General features: G+C 41.0%; 1 protein-coding gene across 1 annotated transcript in view; it reads left to right on the top strand.

Moving 5' to 3' along the window:
• Nucleotides 1-16,376, top strand: part of kl-5 (male fertility factor kl5) — a 55,076-nt gene that overhangs the window by 33,896 nt on the left and 4,804 nt on the right. The window contains exons 17-21 of the mRNA XM_075297469.1: nucleotides 5,362-5,581; nucleotides 5,804-7,842; nucleotides 12,342-12,480; nucleotides 12,537-12,703; nucleotides 12,767-15,532. Of these exons, the coding sequence (XP_075153584.1) occupies nucleotides 5,362-5,581; nucleotides 5,804-7,842; nucleotides 12,342-12,480; nucleotides 12,537-12,703; nucleotides 12,767-15,532 (5,331 nt within the window). The remainder of the gene's footprint in view (nucleotides 1-5,361; nucleotides 5,582-5,803; nucleotides 7,843-12,341; nucleotides 12,481-12,536; nucleotides 12,704-12,766; nucleotides 15,533-16,376) is intronic.

The following is a 16,376-nucleotide window of genomic DNA, read 5'->3' as shown; positions in this document are numbered from 1 at the left end:
TTGTTGGCTCTGATGCTAAGCCCTTAGAGGGACATATTAGGAGTTCCGTTTGGGACAGGTCCTAACCCGACTCTTAAATCTGCAAAATGCTTCGCGGAATTGCAGATCCAGGAAGGCATCCCTAGTTCGGAGCGATTTAGGAGTTCCGTTGGGATAGGTCCCAATCTGACTATCACTTCGTCAACAAAGGCGATTCTGCAGAACCCTTCGCAGTACGCAGATCCGAGAAGACATAATATGAGCAACGGTTTCAGAGCTCGGTCGATTAATCAAACTTGCAATTTCACATTAGGGGCAGTCGTACGTTTTTTAGAGAGCATCAGAGTCAAACAGGTTAAAAGGGTCGCCGATTTGGCGTCAAGGAATCCTGTACGTTCCCATGGTTAGCGAAGTAGCTCTGATGCTGTAAAAGCCGAAACTGTTGCTGGCTGGTTTGCATCATCTCCTTGTGCTATTGTTGACTCTGATGATAAGACGTCTGAGGGACGTATTCGTAGTTCTCATTGCGGAGATTCATGTACGAGAAACTGCTGACACCTTTGGAGACGAATTCACGGCTAATAGAGATATGGAAAATTTTTTAAACTCCAGGGCAAACCAACCAATCAAGAAAAACCGTGGTGAAGTGGTTAGCATGCCCGTCTGTCAAACACAGTTCCGACCATACACACAAGTTTTTCTGCGGTGCATTATACCCTCTCAGTGATGCTGGTGACATTTTCGGAGTGTTTCAAAGCTTCTCTAAGTGGTTTCACAGCAATGTGGAACGCCGTTCGGACTCAGGTATAAAAAGTCGTTGAGCTTAACATCGAATCGGGCAGCACTCAGTATCACCACTGCGGTATCACAATGGACTGAATAGTCTAAGTGAGTGTGAAATATGGGGCTGCCCTATATCTAACCTAAGAAACCCTCAGATTTGTATGGTATACCTTACATTGGTGTGTACAAAATTCACCAGTTTTGTGCGATTCTATTCAATCACAGCATATATTTTGGATACATCCCCAAATTCTAAAAGATGACAATGGCTGCTCTGATTCCAAAGGCTGGTGCTTCTCCAGAGCAATGTTTTAGTTATGGACTGATTTACATTTTGTCTGCGCTTGTGTTAGAGAATAAACGAAGACCAAGCAATTTTAGGCGAAACCTCATTGGTCTTTTTTTGAATCGTCTCCTAAAGGGTGATACGATCAAAATTTGGTCAAGGGAAAACGCGTGTAAATCGGTGAAATCGTTTATTTAAAAAATCAAATTAAATTTCTTTTTCAAGTTCAATTAGTATAAAATTCAGGAAAAATATTCAGTTAGGCTTTCGCTTTTCCAAATCCGAATTGCCGGGCCTCACGCTTTACACCTGCCATCAGATTTTGTACAGCCACCTTGTCCACCTTTTTCGCCATACAAAGCCAGTTTGCTTTGAACTGCTGCTCGTCCTTAGCAGTTTTTTTGGTCTTCTTTAGTTTCCGCTTGACAATAGCCCAGTATTTCTCAATTGGGCGGAGCTCTGGCGTGTTGGGAGGGTTCTTGTTCTTGGGAACCACCTGCACGTTGTTGGCGGCATACCACTCCATGGCCTTTTTACCATAATGGCAAGATGCCAAATCCGGTCAAAACAGTACGGAACAACCGTGTTTCTTCAGGAAAGGCAGCAGACGTTTATTCAAACACTCTTTCACGTAAATTTCTTGGTTGACAGTCCCGGAAGCTATGAAATTTCAAGCCACAGGTACAGATGACTTGCCAAACCAGATATTTCTTTGCGAACTTTGACAGTTTTATGTGCTTGAAAATCTGCTACCTTTCCCCTTCCTTTTGCCGTATAAAACTCTTGTCCCGGAAGCTGCTTGTAGTCGGCTTTGACGTAGGTTTCGTCGTTCATTACCACGCAGTCAAACTTCGTCAGCATCGTCGTGTACAGACTCCGGGATCGCGATTTGGCCGTCGTATTTTGTTTATAATCGCGATTTGGAGTCACTACCTTCTTGTAAGTCGATAGTCCGGCTCGTTTTTTAGCTCGATGCACGGTTGTAGACTATACACCCAGCGTATTTGCGGCATCTCGGAGAGAGAGGTTAGGGTTTCGCTTGAAACTACCGGCAACTCTCGTTGTCGTCTCAGCGGTTTTCGATTTCCCCCCTATCCAGACATCCTGGCTGTCGACAAACGTTCCCCAAACACTTTGATTACATTTGTAACGGTTGATTTGGCAACTTTTAGCGATTTTGCCAGCTTTGTGTGCGAGTAGCTCGGATTTTCGCGATGCGCGAGCAAAATTTTGATACGCCGCTCTTCTTGCTTGGACGGCATTTTGACAACTGAAGAGTGAATTCCAAAATCAAAATAGGAGCAACATTCTACACACACACACCTTCAAAATGAGGGGTGTTCAGGATTTTTAAATGCAAAATTGAAAGAAATACGTCAAGTTTATATTTACCAAATTTTGACCGTATCACCCTTTAACCGCTTTGAGGGACGAATTAATAGTGCCGTTGCTGAGATTAATGTACGAAAGCCTTTTGTTGCCATTGGATCCGAATTCACGTCAAATATAAGCATCGGATTCTGTGGTTCAACTGAAAAAAATATTGAACCGCAGCGCATTGCCACCACACCGGCATTTTCACCACGCCGTCAAAAAGGCCATCAAAGAAATTCTCTGGTTTACCATTTCTGTGAAGAATATTGGTACCCCAGTTTCCGAAGGCCTGGAACATGACAGCCGATTCCAAAACCTGGTACTCCTTTAGAATAGTAATCGAATTCTATTTTGTCTGTGATTGGGAAACTTTGCGAAACATTAATTTTTTAGAGAGTTAGAGAATACGCAGAGGCCTGTCTATTTTGGATGACAACTCTTTGGCTTGTTGAGGAATCAGATGCTAACCATATTGTGGTACATGTTTGGCGTGACCTTTTTTATGAACGAAACCGCGACGGATGAAACAATGATCGTTCACTGTAGTTCGATAGAGACCATCCAAGAAATCCTCCGGTTTGGATGGCATACATGACATTCCTATGAAGAAAATTGATACTCGTACCCATGAGTTTTTGGGAATTTTTTTCAACCACTACTTGGAATTGAAATACTTCCAGACGGTTTGCACGATTACAGCGATTGCACCGATTCCAAAACCAGGTGCTCCTTTAAAGCAGTGATCGAGTTATATACCGAATTCGATTTTGTCTACGGTTAGGAGAAAGAGAATACACAGAAGACCAGTTTATTTTGGATAGGTTAGGCTAGGTTAGGGAGCCACCGTGGTGCAATGGTTAGCATGCCCGCCTTGCATACACAAGGTCGTGGGTTCGATTCCTGCTTCGACCGAACACCAAAAAGTTTTTCAGCGCTGGATTATCCCACCTCAGTAATGCTGGTGACATTTCTGAGGGTTTCAAAATGTCTCTAAGTGGTTTCACTGCAATTTGGAACGCCGTTCGGACTCGGCTATAAAAAGGAGGTCCCTTGTCATTGAGCTTAACACGGAATCGGGCAGCACTCAGTGATAAAGAGAGAAGTTCACCAATGTGGTATCACAATGAACTGAATAGTCTAAGTGAGCCTGATACATCGGGCTGCCACATAACCTAACCTACTGAGATGTATGAAAGAAGCCAATTTGTTGTGTTTGGATCCGGAATCACAACGGATGGTGCCATTGAATCCCAGCGCTTTATCAACGAAATGGCAAAGAGACCATCCAAGAATGCAACCACTCCCTGTATTTTGGATACTTCCCGAAGACCTAGAAGATGGCAGTGGTTGCACCGATTCCAAAACCTGCACCATTTTTTTTAGAGAGTTAGAGAATACACAGAAAACCAAGCAATTTTGGATAACACCTCCAAAATTTTGAAAACAAAATTGGACAAAATTTATATATACCCATAGCCATGTTTAACGAGTTTTCTACACACAGAAAACAAATTTGTTGTGGCAACCAATTTTTTTGCCAACCAAATTATTTGGTTCCGTCTACTATCAGAATTTAACCTACATTATTTGTTACTACAACCAATTGAAATTGGGTATCACATCCATTCCATTTTGTTGTTAGTTAGGACAACCAACAATTGTCTGGCATAGCAGTTTGTTAGATTTTTGGAACAACCAATATTTTACAATTTACTTTACACCAAAAATTAAATGCAATAAATTATTCGTTAATATATTTATTGTTTATTTGCAACTAATTATATAATTCTTGAAATAAATTTACCCACGGTTTGTACCCTGTACCACTCTTTGGTCAGACGATAATAATTTCAATTTGCGTGCCTACTTGAATTATTAGTTCTTGGTTCCAGGTTGTATTCACTCATCGGTTTTGATTCACATCCTGAGTTGATTGGCTTTAGCTGGCCGTATATTTGTTTCTCGTAAGACAGAAGTCGCATTTCTCCATCTATTCTAATGAAGTTCGGAACAAGGATCCAATTTTGGGGTTGTTCCTATAACTAAGAACCATGAACATTTTATAACAATTTCTCCCGTCGAACACTTACCTGTATTTTCATTTGCAAATATTTGTGTTTTCTAGAATAATTTGCTCCAACTAAAGAATGTGGTCTTGTTGACTGTTCCTATTATCAAATTTCGGTTTTTTACCGGCCATTACATGATGGGTGAACTGAAATTCAATAATTTGTTCATATTACAGACGTTTTGAATAATTCTTTTACCTTGCCTTTATTGGTGTCCGAACTTGAGGTACGAAAGCGTTAATCATCTTGGCGTTGCTTAAAAGTTGGACTCTCTCACAAAGTCAGAGTTAGGCTGTTTGGCTTTAACACTAACTTTTTGATGAGCATTACCTTTGGTATAGGAAGGACCATCTAACGAATTCACCTTCAATCCTTTTAATAAAGTTGGTCATAACTGTGCGCAAGCTCCTGGATTTTCCATAATTTCCCAACTTTCTCAAGCAATAAACTATTGGGAATTTTCCTTGCCTTCAATAAATATTCGAAACATGACACTTTTTCCAAATAAATGTTGCAGCAACATGTCCCACTAACAACTACCAAATTTGTTATCACAACCAATTTTTTATAGTACAAACTTTCTGTCGGTTTCCGAGACAATTTTAAAAAATAAATCTGGTAACACAACAGTACGGAACAGAATGAAAGTTGATTTTCATTAATAGATTTATAACGACCAATATTTGGTCGTGAGTACTAGGATTTGATTATATTGATATTTTATTGGTTATACCAAATATTAAATAAAAGAAATAACTGACATATGGTTCATACAACTAAAACTATTGGGCCTCAACTATCTTTTTATTGTCGTGATCGAATTTCAACCAAACCTTTCTCTGGGTGTAATAATATTCCCCCCTTTTTTAGTCAACCAAGTTCTGATGCCCTTTTCCATATTCTGAATTCAATTTTGTCGCAACATTTGGAGAATCCCATACACAAATTCAGTAGACCTGTAATCAGTCTTTGTGAGCCCTTAGTCAAAGCGGCCATATATTTACATCAGAAAGTGGCCTCGACCTTCTTACCCACGGCGGTAAAATTTCATTATAACTTCAATTTGAGAGACATTTCCAATATATTCACGGTAAGTAAGAAATTCAAAAGAACTTATAGAATGAAAAACTTCGCTGAAAAGGACTTAGATCTTATATCTTTAGTGGAAAATCCCATGTTTGCGAGGAATTCATTGGCATGAACTTCATTGAATTACGGATGTATTTTTTCTGAGCGTTATTCCAGTGATCATTACTCTGGCCCCTTCCAACTTTTAAGATAATCTCCGAAACCTCTTTCTTTCTCTTTATAGGGAATGCTGTATGCAAATTTCGAGACCTGTCCAAATCCAAATATGCTACTACGCCTCTGGGTCCATGAATGTAATCGAGTCTATAGTGACAAATTGGTGGATAAGAACGACATAAACACATTCAATAAAATCATGCAAGAGACCGTTCGCAAAGGAATCGAAGCATTCAGTGAAGATGTGGTCTTTGGTAAACCTCATATCTATTGTCATTTTGCCAAAGGATTGGCCGATAGCAAATATATGCCGGTGACGGATTGGCCTGGATTAAACAAACTCTTGGAAGAGGCTCAAGAACGCTATAATGATTTTGTGGGAGCCATGAACTTGGTACTCTTCGAAGATGCTATGGCCCATGTTTGTCGCATCAGTCGTATAATGGAATCTTCTAGAGGTTATGCTCTGCTAATTGGAGTTGGTGGTTCGGGTAAACAATCGTTGACACGATTGGCCGCTTTTATATCCTCATTGGATGTCTTCCAAATCCAATTGACCAAAGATTATGGCATCAATGATCTGAAGGCAAATATTGCGTCACTCTATATGAAATGTGGAGTGAAGAACTCTTCAAGTTGCTTCCTTATGACCGATGCTGAAGTGGCAAGAGAACAATTTTTGGTATTGGTCAATGATCTACTGGCCTCTGGAGATATTCATGAACTCTTCCCCGATGATGAGGTGGAGAATATTATCAATGCCGTACGCAACGAAGTGAAGCAATTGGGAATTATGGATAATAAAGAGAATTGCTGGAAATATTTCATAGAAAAGGTTCGTGGATCGTTGAAAGTGGTATTGTGTTTCTCTCCCGTGGGTACTACATTGAGGGTAAGGGCTCGTAATTTTCCTTCTCTGGTCAATTGTACAACCATCGATTGGTTCCATGAATGGCCTCAAGAGGCTTTGGAATCGGTGTCCTTTCGCTTTCTGGAGGAAATTGATGTTCTACCCAAGATTCTGGCCTCTCCGGTATCACGTTTCATGGCCTATGTCCATAAGACCGTCAACGATATCTCCAAGGTATATTTGCTCAATGATAAACGCTACAACTATACAACACCCAAATCCTTTTTGGAGCTCATAAGTCTCTATACCAAGTTACTGAAGGAGAAGGTCCAGGCCAATCAAGATCGTAGAATGCGTTTGCAAAATGGTCTCATCAAACTGGCCAGTTGTTCCAAAGAGGTGGATGGCCTACAAGAAGTTCTCAAAGTCCAGGAAGTTGAATTGAAAATCAAAAATGAAGAAGCCGATCATCTTATCAAAATTGTTAGCTCAGAGAACGAAAAGGTTTCCAAAGAAAGGACCTTTGCCTCGAAGGAAGAGAAAAATGTCCGACAAATCGAAGAGGATGTTACAGCCAAAGCTAAGCTCTGTGAAGAGGATTTCCTGAAGGCCCAACCAGCCCTATTGGCAGCCCAAGAAGCCTTGAATACTTTGAATAAAACCAATCTAACTGAATTGAAGTCCTTTGGATCTCCTCCCGATGCTGTGGTCAATGTCTGTGCAGCCGTATTGGTCCTCTTTGCCCCCAAGGGAAAACTACCAAAAGATCGTAGCTGGAAAGCCTCCCGTCAACTAATGGGCAATGTTGATAAATTCCTTGATAATCTGGTGAACTATGATAAAAAGCATATACATCCCGATATTATAAAAGCTTTACAACCTTATCTGGCCGATCCGGAATTTGATCCGGAAAAGATAAAAGCTAAATCTTTGGCAGCTGCTGGTCTCTGCTCTTGGGTTATAAACATCAATAAATTCTATGATGTTTACTTGGTGGTTGAACCCAAGGAGCGGGCTTTAATGGAGGCCGAGCAGGAATTAAACGATGCTCGAGATAAATTAACGGCCCTCAATAATCGTCTCAATGAATTGGAGGAACAGTTGAATGTATTGCAAATGGAATATGACCAGGCCTTGGCCAAGAAACAAAAATGTCAGGATGAAGCAGATAAGACCGCCTTTACCATTGATTTGGCCAATCGTTTAATTGGTGGTCTGGCTTCGGAAAAAATCCGTTGGACTGAGTCGGTTGAAAGGTGAGGAATTTTGATCAATATCTGGGGAAGGGGGATTTAGATAATTCAGTTGTACCAAGCAGCCTTGTGCGTATCTAATGAACGCTAAAGAACAACTTCTTCCAGACTTTATGGTTAGCTCATTAGTTTCTCCAAGATAGGTAAAAGGGGAGTTCAGATTTTCGCAAGTCCAAATTTCTGGTTCAATTTTTCTGCAGCTAAAACGTAGAACGAAGCAATACTGGTCATAGTATCACTAGTAGAACTGATTGCAGTCCTCATTTTGAACTGTTAACTGAAATATCAGTGGTTGAACTGATGATTCAAATCATCCGAGATTGAACTGATTAATTTATCTTGGCGTTGATGTCCTAAGTCTCAGGGATTTAATTTAGTATGGAGTGTTTGAGTTGTAGATCCAAGTAATAAATAATATATACTCATATAAAGTGTAGGTCGATGTTTTAATCCGTGAACTACATACTAAAATATAATTGGTTGAATTGAAACTGAAGTGTCAGTGATTGAACTGCGGAATCAAATCCGTCGTATTAAACTGTTGGCCTGATCTGCATGTTTGATCATCAATTCAATGTCTCAGTGGTAACGAAGGACGTCGTGGACCAAAGTGTCAGTGGAAGAATTTCATATCAAATCCAGAGTAGTTGAACTGCGTAACTAACTCCGTATGTGAACATCAGTTAAAAGTTTCAGTGATGACTAAGGACGTGACGCCCAAAAGTTTGTGTGGGAGAATTACATATCATAACCAGAGTTACTAACCGATCTTTGTGTAATGAGTACCATACCCGCTTGTCATTTAAAGAGTTATGCGTTCTAATATCAGATTCGACTGAACAGCAAAAAAAAAAAAATCTCCGGCAATTAAACTTCAGATTTTTTCTGTTGTAGCCCCGAGGATGTTTACCTTTGTAGAAATACAGGGAAGAGGAGAAAAGACAAAACAACTACATTAGGTTAGACATCTAATCATCTACATTCACTTCAAGGAAGCGATCTGCCTCTAAAGGATGAGGCCAGAATGAAGTAGATGTCAGGTCTGTTGGATTTTTAGGACACTCAAAACGATATCTCGCGAATGCCGAGAACTTGGCCAAATAATATTAAGTTGATGGGTTCTGAAGTAAGAGGTACCGGATAATAGCTAAGATAACTAGGATCTGGTCTTTTTTGGCAGTCATTTATGGTAGAACACCGTACCGTTAGGAAGACATTGCCTTGGCAACCGCTGCCGTGTGCACGGTTTCCAATAAAGCTCTTATTCCCTCATCACTGTCATCTCCGATCAGGTGATTAATCGATTACAGGTCTTTTCTGCAATCGTAGAGGACGGCCTTGGGTCAATAGTCTAGGAAGCAATCGGGCTGCCACTTTAACCTAGGATGAAGCCCTTCGGGATGTGGCATGGTTTGGTTGGTTTGTACCTATGCATTTTATCAGATGCTAGTGGGTAAGGAGGTGACGGAGTTGCCTCTGCCAGAGCATTTTGGGTTCATGTTTCAGATGGTGTCTTGGAGTGCTATCCGCAGTATTCTGCACCGTTTGAAGATTTCTCTATTGGGTCTCTCTAATGCTGGGAGTTTAAACGGAAGCCGCAGAAACGATAAGAGTACGACCAATTGACTCTTCGGTTTTTTTTAGTAGTTTTTAGGATCTCGTTTGTACTCCCAAATTTGTTAGTAATTCCGAAGGATTTTCAGAGAGGAGTAGACTGTCACATGTCACACCAAGAATCTTAGGTTAGGCAGCCCGATATTTCAGGATCACTTAGACCATTGTGATAACACAGTGCTTCTATTTTAAGCTCAATGACAACGGATTTCTTGTTTATAGCCGAGACCGAACTGCGTTGCAAATTGCAGTGAAACTACTTAGAGAGGTTTTGAAACACTCAGAAAGCGATGGACTATCGCCTCTCAGTAATGCTGCTGACTACTAAGAGGCGATAGTCCACCGCTGAAAAACTTATTGGTGCTTAGTCGAAACTGGGATTGAACTCCGTGGGTGTATGCATGGCGGGCATACTAACTGTTGCACCATGGTGGTTCCCAACCTGCAGTTCTTGCATGTGGAAATACTCTGGACGTGCATGGGGATATCAATTTCCTGAGTGCCGTCGAGTTTGCGTCACAAAGTTTCAGATTCCTGCTGGAGCAATGAAGTCCTTATGCGCAGGGAGCTGTCTCTACCTGATTCAACTATGGAACAATTGTCCGCATAGGTCATTAGATGAACATCCGTATGTAAAAGATGAGCTTCGGAGTCTTTGTCTAATTTGCCCCAAACTCCCTGACTTCATGTAAAGGGTGATACGGTCAAAATTTGGTCAAGGGAAAACGCGTGTAAATCGGTGAAATCGTTTATTTAAAAAATCAAATTAAATTTCTTTTTCAAGTTCAATTAGTATAAAATTCAGGAAAAATATTCAGTTAGGCTTTCGCTTTTCCAAATCCGAATTGCCGGGCCTCACGCTTGACACCTGCCATCAGATTTTGTACAGCCACTTTGTCCACCTTCTTCGCCGCAGAAAGCCAGTTTGCCTTGAACTGCTGCTCGTCCTTAGCAGTTTTTTTGGTCTTCTTTAGGTTCCGCTTGACACCTGCCATCAGATTTTGTACAGCCACCTTGTCCACCTTCTTCGCCGCAGAAAGCCAGTTTGCCTTGAACTGCTGCTCGTCCTTAGCAGTTTTTTTGGTCTTCTTTAGGTTCCGCTTGACAATAGCCCAGTATTTCTCAATTGGGCGGAGCTCTGGTGTGTTGGGAGAGTTCTTGTCCTTGGCAACCACCTGCACGTTGTTGGCGGCGTACCAATCCATGGCCTTTTTACCGTAATGGCAAGATGCCAAATCCGGCCAAAACAGTACGTAACAGCCGTGGTTCTTCAGGAAAGGCAGCAGACGTTTATTCAAACACTCTTTCACGTAAATTTCTTGGTTGACAGTCCCGGAAGCTATGAAGATGCTGCTTTTCAAGCCACAGGTACAGATGGCTTGCCAAACTAGATATTTCTTTGCGAACTTTGACAGTTTTATGTGCTTGAAAATATCTGCTACCTTTCCCCTTCCTTTTTGCCGTATAAAACTCCTGTCCCGGAAGCTGCTTGTAGTCGGCTTTGACGTAGGTTTCGTCGTCCATTACCACGCAGTCAAACTTCGTCAGCATCGTCGTGTACACCCTACGGGATCGCGCTTTGGCCGTCGTATTTTGTTTATCATCGCGATTTGGAGTCACTACCTTCTTGTAAGTCGATAGTCCGGCTCGTTTTTTGGCTCGATGCACGGTTGTAGACGATACACCCAGCTTATTTGCGGCATCTCGGAGAGAGAGGTTAGGGTTTCGCTTGAAACTACCGGCAACTCTTTTGGTCGTCTCAGCGGCTTCCGGTTTTCGATTTCCCCCCCGATCCAGACTTCCTGGCTGTCGACAAACGTTCCCCAAACACTTTAATTACATTTGTAACGCTTGATTTGGCAACTTTTAGCGATTTTGCCAGCTTTGCGTGCGAGTAGCTCGGATTTTCGCAATGCGCGAGCAAAATTTTGATACACTGCTCTTCTTGCTTTGACGGCATTTTGACAACTGAAGAGTGAATTCCAAAATCAAAATAGGAGCAACATTCTAAACACACACACCTTCAAAATGGGCGGTGTTCAGGTTTTTAAACGCAAAATTGAAAGAAATACGTCAAGTTTATATTGACCAAATTTTGACCGTATCACCCTTTAGGTGAAGATTCTCTACTCCAAGAAGATTATATCTGTATCGTGAGAAAGCAGAGTAGTGACATATGTAATAGCCACATTCCTTATATGGATTAAAAACAGTCGCTCATATTCGGCACAGGAGTATCCTCAACTATTGGTGCCCGAAATGCCACGTTCCGATTCATTCCAATTCCTTTTAGTCTTTCAAATTATTTGTGCTTGTTCATTTTTACTCTCAACAGTCAGCTCCATCTATTCAGAGAGTAATTCAAATACTTCGGTTTTGGTCTGAGGCTTCGTTCACTATAACCTCTAGGTTGGCGACCAACAGCAAATTAGATGAAGTGCTATCCGAAGTCATGAGTAAGTAGAACAGGATATTGAGAGCCATCGTACTGCTATGGTTATAATTGTCCTCTAACCACACAAAGGGTTACGGGCACCTATTCCAGTTGTGAATACCAATAAATAGAAAATTTTGTCAAAATTTTATTTCTATAGAAAATTTTGTCAAAATTTTATTTCTATAGAAAATTTTGTCAAAATTTTATATCTATAGAAAATTTTGTCAAAATTTTATTTCTATAGAAAATTGTGTCAAAATTTTATTTCTATAGAAAATTGCGTCAAAATTTAATTTCTATGAAAATTTTGTCAAAATTTTATTTCTATAGAAAATTTGTGAGGTATCTCTCAGAGAGGAGTATTCTGTGACATCCCTGATCTCACCTCAATACTTGATTTTTAATTTTTTCACCCATTCACTAATGATCAAATTTTTGTTTTATTTTACAGTTTACGCAATAGTCACGAAACCTTGCCTGGGGATATACTCCTCATAGCTTGCTTTATATCTTATGTGGGCTGCTTCACCCGAGTTTATCGCACTGAATTACAAACCAAAATGTGGCAGCCTGCCTTTAAGGCTATTGAGGTACTAGCAGAATAGCCCTAAATATCGTAGTAGCATAACAACTCTCTGCATTTCAGCCTCGTATTCCCTCAAGTGAGGGATCAGATCCATTCGAAATGATATGTGATGATGCCCAGATAGCTGAATGGAATAACCAGGGTCTACCCAGTGATCGTATGTCGGCAGAAAATGCAGCTATTCTAGTACATTCCGAACGTTATCCTTTAATGATAGATCCACAATTGTAAGGGAAATCGTAGTTCCTTTCGATCATTCAAATTTATTTCGATTTTCTTCTCCTCTATAGGCAAGGCATTAAATGGGTTAAGGAGAAATACAAAAATAACATTGTGGTATTACGTCTATCGCAAAAAGGCTATTTGGATAAAATCGAACAGGCTGTTAGTAATGGCAATGTTCTACTCTTGGAAAATATTGGAGAAAATATCGATGCGGTGTTGAATCCTCTTTTGGGACGTATGCTAATCAAAAAGGGAACCTGTTTGAAAATGGGCGATCGTGAAATTGATTTCAATCCCATGTTTCGTTTAATTTTACACACGAAATTGGCAAATCCTCATTACAAACCAGAAATGCAGGCTCAAACGACCTTAATCAATTTTACGGTTACGCGAGATGGTTTGGAAGATCAATTGTTGGCCGAGGTGGTAAAAGCAGAACGCCCTGATTTGGAAGTTTTGAGATCACGTCTTACTCAACAACAAAATCAATTTAAGATTACCTTGAAGTTCTTGGAGGATGATCTATTGCAGCGGTTGTCGTCGGCTGGAGAAAATGTCCTCGAAGATGTTTCTTTGGTTATGAATCTGGAAAAGACGAAAAAGACTGCCGATGAAATTGAAATCAAAGTGGCAGAGGCCAAAGTCACAGCCTTGCAAATAGATACGGCCCGCGAAGCTTATAGACCAGCCTCGGAGAGGGCTTCCATTATCTATTTCATACTAAATGAGCTATTCAAAATTAATCCCATTTATCAATTTTCCCTAAAAGCTTTCACTGTTGTCTTTGGCAATGCCATAGCAAAGGCCCCAACTGCCGAAAAGCTAAAGGAGAGAGTAGAAAATCTCATAGATTCGATTACCTACTGCAGTTTTATGTATACTTCGCGGGGCCTTTTCGAGGCTGATAAATTGATTTTCCTTACCCAATTGTGCATACAGATTCTGGTCAATGCTGGTGAGGTGGAACCAGCCGAATTGGATTTCTTATTGCGGTTCCCCTATATGGTCAATGTCAGTTCCAGTTTAGCTTTCCTCAATAATGTGGCCTGGGGTGGCATAAAGGCCTTGAGTAATTTACCTGCTTTCCGAAATCTCGATAAAGACATCGAGGGTACCCATAAACGTTGGAAAAAGTTCATTGACTCTGAATGCCCTGAAAGAGAAAAATTCCCTGGTGAATGGAGAAGCAAGTCGGCCATACAAAGACTTTGCATGATGCGTTGTATACGTCCCGATCGTATGTCCTATTCCATGAAGGTTTTCATAGAAGAGAAACTGGGCTCTAAGTACATTGATGCACGATCATTGGAATTTGCCCGGACCTTTGAGGAATCAAGTCCTGAGACCCATTTGTTTTTTGTCCTCTCCCCCGGAGTGGATCCTCTCAAGGATGTTGAAAAATTGGGCAAGATTTTGGGCTTTTGTGGAGACAATGAAAATTTCCATAGTGTCTCTTTGGGTCAGGGTCAGGAGATTGTTGCAGAAAATGCCATAGAAATAGCATCGCGTAAGGGTCATTGGGTGGTTTTACAAAACATCCATTTGGTGGCTCGTTGGTTACCTTCGTTGGAAAAGAAAATGGAAGCTTCTTTGGTTGAGGTTCATCCCAACTATCGATTATTCTTAAGTGCTGAACCCGCGGCCGATCCGGCTTATCACATTCTACCCCAAGGTATTCTGGAATCGGCCATAAAGATTACCAATGAACCACCCACCGGTATGCAGGCCAACATTCACAAGGCTTTGGACAATTTCAGTGATGAGACATTGGAAATGTGTTCCAAGGAGACGGAATTTAAGGCCATACTATTTTCCCTCTGCTATTTTCATGCTGTGGTGGCGGAACGAAGAAAGTTTGGGGCCCAGGGTTGGAATCGGGTGTATCCTTTCAATGTTGGCGATCTCACCATTAGCGTCTATGTCCTCTACAATTATCTCGAAGCCAATAGCCGTGTCCCCTGGGAAGATCTGCGTTATCTTTTCGGTGAAATTATGTACGGAGGCCACATCACCGATGATCGCGATCGTCGTCTGTGTCGCACTTATTTGGAGGAATTCATGCAACCCGAATTGATCGATGGAGAATTGCAATTTTGTCCTGGCTTCCCAGCCCCGGGCATTTTGAAATATGCCGGCTATCATGACTATATCGATGAAAAACTTCCCCCCGAAAGTCCCAATCTGTATGGCCTACATTCAAATGCGGAAATTGGATTTCTCACCACTGTCTCCGAACGTCTATTTCGTGTTGTCTTTGAGTTACAACCTCGTCTTGCGGGAGCCTCTGATGCTGCAGGTGGTGATGCTCTCTCACAGGATGATGTAGTCAAGGGTATGCTCGAGGATTTGATCGATAAAATCCCCTCACCTTTCAATATAGCCGAACTGATGGCTCGAGTAGAGGATCGTAATCCCTATATTTTGGTGGCATTCCAGGAATGTGAGCGCATGAATATTTTAATGGCTGAATTGAAACGATCGTTACATGAATTAGAATTGGGCCTCAAGGGTGAACTGACCATCTCCTCCATTATGGAAGATTTGATGACATCGCTTTTTATGGATCAAGTTCCTGAATCCTGGACCAAGTTGGCTTATCCCAGCACATTAGGTTTGCAATCTTGGTTTGCTGATTTACAATTACGTTTGCGTGAATTAGAAGGTTGGGTTGCCGATTTCCGATTACCTTCTTCGGCCTGGTTGGGTGGGTTCTTTAATCCACAAAGTTTTTTAACTGCCATTATGCAGCAAACGGCTCGTAAGAATGAATGGCCTTTGGATCGTATGTGTCTGAATACGGATGTGACGAAGAAATTCAAGGATGAAATATCGTAAGTGCGAATAGGTTTATGTTAATATTTTGGGGCGTCTTCATTTGAATATAAAATCTTTTGAGTCCGATGAGACCATTGTATCAATCAACTTCTCTCTCTCTCTTTGTATGTTCGATTTATGTTCCATGTTTCCTTTATATTTTTTCTGTAAATTGTGCTTCTACTCAGCACCTGTTTGAACTTATTGCTATGAGTCGTTTTTCTTTCTTCATGTAGCCCGACTCATTCCTATATTTTGTTTTACAGAATTTGTCCAAGGTTCAGTCCTATATCCCAGACCATTTCTGTGTTCTGATGTAATTTTGTATTCCCGATGTCTAACCAGCAATTCTATCTACGATAGCTTATCTCCCGGTGTATTATCCTGATTGAGGTTAAAGTGACAGCCCGGTTTATTTCAATCTCACTTACACTATTCAGACCATTGCGATACAGTCTCTATTCTATTCTTCCCTTCGCTTTGCCAGTAATTTTTCAGCATTTATGACCTTAAGTGCCCTACACTTCTTCAGATATGTTAACCCAATTTTCTCTGTCCCTCTCTCTCTCTCTGTAACAACTTCTCCGACACATCGCCTCTAATCATTAGCCCCTTCTGGACCCTCTGGCGGACAAGGTTCCATTTATATATTGTTCCGACCTGTTCCGGATACTCTAACCACTTTCGCATGTTTATTGTATCTCGTTGATGCTTCTAAATACTTTGCTTAACGTTTTACCAATTCCAACTGCCAATTTCTTCTCCTTACTGTATATCCTAGATTGTAAATTCATTCCCATGTCCAATGTCATTGCCCAGTTATTGAACTAATTTAATTTTATTCCAATTGGTCTGTTTCTC

The sequence above is a fragment of the Haematobia irritans genome, chromosome 2 (genome assembly GCF_050003625.1).
Source record: "Haematobia irritans isolate KBUSLIRL chromosome 2, ASM5000362v1, whole genome shotgun sequence".
NCBI lineage: Eukaryota > Metazoa > Arthropoda > Insecta > Diptera > Muscidae > Haematobia > Haematobia irritans.
The sequence above is the reverse complement of the archived record's forward strand: the minus strand, read 5'-3'. Positions and strand labels throughout refer to the sequence as shown.